At 55.4% G+C, this 6,413-nt stretch overlaps 1 protein-coding gene across 1 annotated transcript in view; it reads left to right on the top strand.

Annotated features, from left to right (window-relative positions):
- Nucleotides 1–244: 244 nt before the first annotated feature.
- LOC116738373 (cadherin-23-like) overlaps nucleotides 245–6,413 on the top strand; it is a 186,758-nt gene continuing 180,589 nt past the window's right edge. Inside the window, exons 1-3 of the mRNA XM_032595163.1 lie at nucleotides 245–373; nucleotides 966–1,016; nucleotides 2,444–2,540. Of these exons, the coding sequence (XP_032451054.1) occupies nucleotides 245–373; nucleotides 966–1,016; nucleotides 2,444–2,540 (277 nt within the window). The remainder of the gene's footprint in view (nucleotides 374–965; nucleotides 1,017–2,443; nucleotides 2,541–6,413) is intronic.

The following is a 6,413-nucleotide window of genomic DNA, read 5'->3' as shown; positions in this document are numbered from 1 at the left end:
GTCCAGGAGTCATTCCCCCAGCTGGTCCTGCTGCACCTCCTGGAGGCTCTGGCTGCAGAGAAGACGGGGGTCTTCTGAGACCCACCAGTTGCCTGTGATGAGGACTTTTCTCAGACAAGAGCAATTCCACTCAGTCCCACTCTGCCAGATCCTGGGCAGATGACTCCTCCTTATGGTTTGGGTGATGCCAGAAGTGTGAGGAATGGGGGTGGGGGGGAGGGCGGGGGTACAGAAGAGGAGGGGGATGACGGTGCAGGGCAACAGGACCTCTCCTGGACAACTGATTGTTGACCCTGGCCATGTGTCCCACGTGTCCCTCAGCAGTGGCAGCTGGAGTTCCTCGCCAGTTAAACTGAAAACCAATGGCGGGAAAGTAAGTTACTTAAAGTGCTGCTCTAACCTGACACTCCTGAGTTCAAATCCCCCCTTCCTCCTGTCCTTCTGACTGTGCCCCATAGAGTTAATAAGAATTGTCACTTACAGAGGGCCAAAGAGGTGCCCAGACTCCGTATGCATTCTCTCATTTAGTCCTCATAATAACAGAAGAGGACCTATAGTCAGTTTGAGATACTACAAGCATAAAAGTAGAACACTGCATTGTCCCAAGCAGTAGCCCCTAGACGTGTGGTTATTTACCCTTCTGTTAATTACAATCTAAGTAGAAACATAAAACTCACTTTCACATTCGCCTGGTCACATTTCAAGCCCCCAGTAGCCAACGCGGATGCACAGGACAGCACGGATAGAGAATGTTTCTATTATTGCGAATTTGGTCAGACCACGAACAGCACTGGTATAGAATATCTCAGTTTTTCACATGAGCCACCAAGACTCAGCAGCCTGCCAGTTGTCACTGGGCTGGGGACAGGAGACCCCCCACAAGGGAACCCCTGGGCTCTAGACCACTGTTGTCTGTGCCTGGCCATCATCCTCCTGACCCTGAGGGTAAAGAACGTTCTCCCCAGGTAGCAGCTGAGCGCTTCAGGTACAAAGAAGCAGATTATGACCTACTCAAGGTCAGAGGCTGGAGTTGATGGGTGTAATAGGAGCTGAGGGCCTGAGTCACTGAGTGCCACCTGGCTCTCCGGACCCCCAGCCAGGCCAGCTCGGAGCCTGAGCTGTGGGCGATGCGCCCACCCCCTGTCCAGAGGCAGCCCCGCAGGTTATGAATTTTTACAGCTGTTTACCTGACGTCGTTCCGTCCAGGAGTGAAATAACTCTCCCCACGGCCACTATGAATTCTTCGCTTCCCTGGGAAAAAAAAAAAAAAACAAAAAACCCAGCCCCTGTGATTGGAACATTGTCTGCAGTCCTGTCAGGTACCCGGCGGTGAATGACAGGTGAGAGAAAGCAAACGGCTGAAAGCCATTACCCTCTTACTTCGGTGGACTTGGGAAAATAGTCATAAATTAGTGCCGTGTGCCGAACGAGGGGAGAGGAGAAAACGTGAAAAATAAAAAGACCTCCTCCCTGAGAAAGTCATAATTTTCCTCCCGAGGGCGGGAGGAGGAGGATGTTCAGAAGGGAATGTCTCAGCTGGAGCCCGCACGTCACCCACACCCTTGCTGGCCGGCTCCTGCTGCCACACCCCAGGGACAGAGTCAAAGCAGGAAGGTCCATAAAGCAAGAGGGACTTGGCTTCCCCACCCCCTTGATGGACCACTGCCTGCTGAGGCAGCTGCCTGTGTGCGCGCGCGTTTGTGTGTGTGTGTGTGTGTGTGTGTGTGTGTGTGTGTGTGTGTGCATGCCCACGGAGTCACAGACCACCTTGGAGGCTGCTATTTATTATGAAGTTAGAATCTCAGGGAGGGCAAAAGTACGCTTGTCAGCCCCGTAGGGATGCGTGTGCTCTGGGGTTATTATTACTCAAAGGGCATCGGCTGTGTTTTTCTTTGTGGAGGATGGTAGGAGGACGGATGAGGAGGGGCTGGCTCCAGGCAAAATGGCTGACGGAGCCCCTTTGGAGACCCCAGAGGAAGAGAGAGAGGGAATGATCTCCAGGATTTGGGCTGCTGGGAACAGCCATCTAATTTCAGCAAGTCAAGCTTACAAACAGAAAAGTGTGAACTTGAATAAGAACATTCTGTGGGTAGAAAACGTATACACCAGTGGGTCTCAGACTTCAGTGTGCGTCGGAATCCTCTGGAAGGCTTGCTACACAGGTTATGGGACCCCATCCCCAGGGTTTGGTTCAGCAGGTGTGGGGCGGAGCCTGAGAATTTGCATTCCTCACCAGCCTCCAGGCGATGCTGATGCCGCTAATCTGGAGACCACTCTTTGAGAACCACTGAGGCACACCTTTAACAAAGTCCTTTACTGAATCCCCAGTCCCACAAGGCTGCAAGGTTGGCGAGGAGGTAGTCTGTGCAGTGGTTAAGAGCCTGGGAGCAGACTGCCAGGACTCAAAGCCTGACTCTGGCACCTACCCTCTTTGTGCCCTTAGGCAAGTGACTTCACCTCTCTGTGCTTGGGCTTCCCCTTCCGTGAAATGGGGATGATGAGAGTATCCGCCGTGCAAGGCTGGTGTGCAGAAATGTGGTGTAAGTAAACAGCTTAGAATTGTGCCTGGGATCCAGACAGCGCTGTGAGAATCGGTTACTGTTCTCCCCACTTTGCTCAAGAGCAGACTGAGGGTATGTGGAGCCCCAAGGTCACACTGCAAGTTAAGGAAAAGCTGGACGGGGAACCAGACCTTCTGACTCCATTTCGTGCTCCCCAGTTCTTCTTTGCTGGCGTCTCTTGGTTCCAGATGCCCATGCGTCCTGCCCCTGCAGGGTTGTTTTTTTTTTTCCTGAGCCTCCTTTCAGAGTGGGAGGCGGCAAGCCTTTACTTCTTCCCCCTCAGAGAGAAAGTAGGGATGAGCAAACCCTGACAGCCAGCTCTGGCCTCTGCCCCGGCCCCCGTGCTCCCCACTGCCCCCCTGTGCCCTGCTCTCCAAGTTCTGCCAGCATATCTCCTTGCCCTGCCTGGCTGTGCACCTGCATCACACCGGACTCGGCCCGGCCCGGGGTGACGGGTCAGGGAAAGGGAAGGCAGAAGGGCGTGGGCAAGTCACACGCACCAATGTTTGCATGGGTGTGCCCGTTCATGCGCACACGCTTACACACCGCAGCGGTTCAGAAGCTTCGGGCTCCGGGCAGAGGAGGAAGCTGCCAGAGCAATTTGTGACAGGCGGTCGGTAGCTGTGGGCCAGAAACTGGTCTTTGCCTGCTCTGCCCCGGCCTCTGGAACCCACCTTAGGCCCCACAGGACCTTCTGGGGAACAGACCGGCCGCGTGTCCTTGCCAGAGGAGCGGGGGAGGGCAGGTAGCTGCGTTGGAGGGGCAGGTCCCCGAGGTTCCCACTCACTGTGTCCGGGGCGGCCCTGACTGCGGGCATTTGGGGCAGGTTCTCCCGCAGCGCTGATGTGCGCTGTGGCGAAGGAACCCCAACTGGAAAGTGAGTCTTTGCCCTGAGAAAGGAGATTCCCAGGGGCCCCGGCTTACCAGGGATTCTGTTGGAGGGGGAAGGGCAGAGCCTTCTCAGCCAACCAGCAGTGCCCGGGCTGAGAGGGATGGGGGTGGTGCAGGAGAGGCATGCCCTCGGGGCGGGGCCCAGGCATTGCAGTCAGACGCCACGTCTCTGCTGCACGTCTGGGCAGGTGCCCCCGGGATGCACTGGGGGCACGGTCGTGGTTGGCCTTTCCCGAAGATTAAGGGAGCACCGTGTGTGTCTGAGGCTCGGTGTGTGGCACAGGCACTTGGACAAACGCTGTCCGGGGTCAGCCTCGTGCAGAAGGGGGATTTGAGGCAGGTCTCCGTGGATGCCGGGCAGAGCCTCAACGGGCGGAGATGAAGAAGAAAGGCAGACTCGGAGGCAGGGACTGCTTGGGGGTCATTGCAGAGCCCAGGGTCCTGTCGCTACCTGCCCCCTGGCAGACACCCTTCTTCTGGGGTGACAGGCAGCATTGGCTACTCCTCCTTTGGGCTTCTGGCTGTTTCACGTGACCTCTGTGTCACACGTAGCATGCTGGGTTCAGCCATTAGTTCCTTATCTGTCCTCCCACCTCCCCAGATGGGGCTGACCTCCAGGGAGGGACCATGACTCCGACATCCTGGTCCCCCTGCTCCCAGCCCAGAGCCGGACCCAGTTATTAAGCTCTCTGCCGTATGTGACATGCGTCCCTTTTCGTGTACCTTTCCCTCTTCCACGCCCCTTTCCCCCTGCCCTGTCCCCTTTCCTGTCATTGCTCAGCTTTCTTCTCCCAGATGTCCTCACTGTCCCCTGGGCCTGTCTCTCTGGTCCCCAGGACCTCTGGTCAACCCTTTCGGTGGCGCAGGAGAAGATGGCTGTTTTTGCCCAGAAAGGGTGCTCTGCTGTAAGAACAACGTCATCTGCCCCCAGGAGTGGCATTCAGCCCAGCCCTGCCAGGCAGGCCAGCCCTCCTCCCCCTCCCTCCTCCTTCTCCCCCTCCGTCCTCCTCCTCCCCCCTCTTTCCTCCTCCCCCCTCCCTTCTCCCTCCTCCTCTGTTCTCTTCCTCTCTCCTCCATCCTCCTGCTCCCTCCTCCATGTTCCATCTTCTGTCCTTCATCCTACAAATGTCACAAGCAGAGCCCTGTGTTTGGCACTGGGGGAGCTTTAAATTTATTGGTTTTTTGCTTTAGTATTTTTTTTTTGAGAGAGAGCATGAGTGCATGCGCGTGCGCGCGCGCACACACACACACACACACACACACACACACGCACTCTCGATCAGGGGAGGGGCAGAGAGAAAGAGAATCCCAAGCAGGCTCTGCACTGTCAGCCTAGAGCCTGGCGTGGGGCTCGATCTCATGAACCGTGAGATCACGACCGAGCCGAGATCAAGAGTTGAGCCACTGAGCCACCCAGGCGCCACATGTTTATTGTTAATGTTAAAAGGAATTTTCAATTTAGTGGGAGGCACAGCCAACCACCTACATATAAAGATTGAGGTCAGTAACCAAGAGAGTCTGTCACAGGAGTTTATGATGGAGCCCAATCTAAATGGCAGCCACCATGAAGACATTCAGAGAGGGGTCATCACTGACACAGAGTAACAGTGACAACAGTGATTGGGCACTTACTATGCGACAGGGCTCTGCTGAGACAGTGAGATCTCTCTCTGGTACAAGCCAGGAGACTGAAGGGTAGTAATGCCCCAGGGTTGGTCGCCCATGTGGGCGGTGGAGCTGGATGGGGCCGGGCACATGGAAAGTACTCACCGAGTGTCACCTTAATGAATGAATAAGGAGGTATCTAGACAGGTTCCTCCAGGAGGGAGGAGGAAGCTTCCTCCCCTCCTCCCTCCACAGCCATCCAGTCCACCATCCACCTAAACCAGCTAGAGCAGTCATTTTAAAATGTAGATCGGGGCAGCCCTTCCCTGCTTACAACCCTGCCTGGGCTTTCCCTTCTAGTCAGACTTAACCCAGACTGCTCCCTTGGCCAGCAAAGTCACGTGGCCCGAGCCCCGCCCACCTCTGACTGCTTTTCCTATCCCCTCCCTCCCTGCTTACTCTGTTCTGGCTATGGGACTTGCCTTTGGTCTTGGAACAAGCTCAGCATGTTCCCACCTCAGGGCCTTTGCACTTGCTCTTCCTCTGCCCGGAACACTCTTGCCTTGGGTCCTTACAGAGAGATTAAAAAAAACTGGGAACTCCTCGTTGTTCGTTTCTCTGGAAGCCTTCACCGACTGCCGTCTCTAATGTGGCCCACACCTATCTCTCTTCCCTGTCTCCCATTACCCTGTTTTGTTTACCTCTTGACACCTAACTGCTAAAAGTATTCACTGTTTATATGTTTATTATCTGCCTCCCCACCTCTTCATTCCCCCCCACCCCCTCCACAAGGGCAGGGACTTTGTTCTTCAATGCTGGGTCCCTGGTGCCTAGCTGGGGGCTTGGCACACAGTGAGACTTCCAAAGGTATTTATTGAATGAGTGAATGAATGAATGAATGAATGTCATGGATACCAATGGCATTTGGGTGAGGGGACACTGTAAGCAGAGTCCACGAGTGGCCTTGTGTGCCCAAGGAGAGTGGGTCGGCTCGTCCGGCTGCAAGAGGGCTTGAGGGAGGGAGTCATGGCAGAAAAGATGGTGTGAAAAGGCATGGTCCCATTGTGGGAGCCCTGACACCAAATCCTCATTACCTGGATTTGAGCCTAGGTAATGGTGAGCTATGGCCGGTCTTTGATCATGATACATGCAGGGTCTTTGAAGCAATGCCCTCGTGGGTGTCATTCTTCGGCTGCACAGCCTTCAGGGGCTCCCACCACCCACACATCGATCCCAGGCCCCTTGGTCTACGAGGCCAGGCCATTTGTGATTGGATTCACCACCCTTCCGGCCCTGGCTCCCCTCAAAAGATCTGCTGTCATCCCCCACGCGTTCTCTGGGCTGTCATGTTCCACA

Source organism: Lynx canadensis, chromosome D2, assembly GCF_007474595.2.
Source record: "Lynx canadensis isolate LIC74 chromosome D2, mLynCan4.pri.v2, whole genome shotgun sequence".
In the NCBI taxonomy this organism is placed as follows: Eukaryota; Metazoa; Chordata; class Mammalia; order Carnivora; family Felidae; genus Lynx; species Lynx canadensis.
This window is presented reverse-complemented; position numbering and strand designations above follow the sequence as displayed.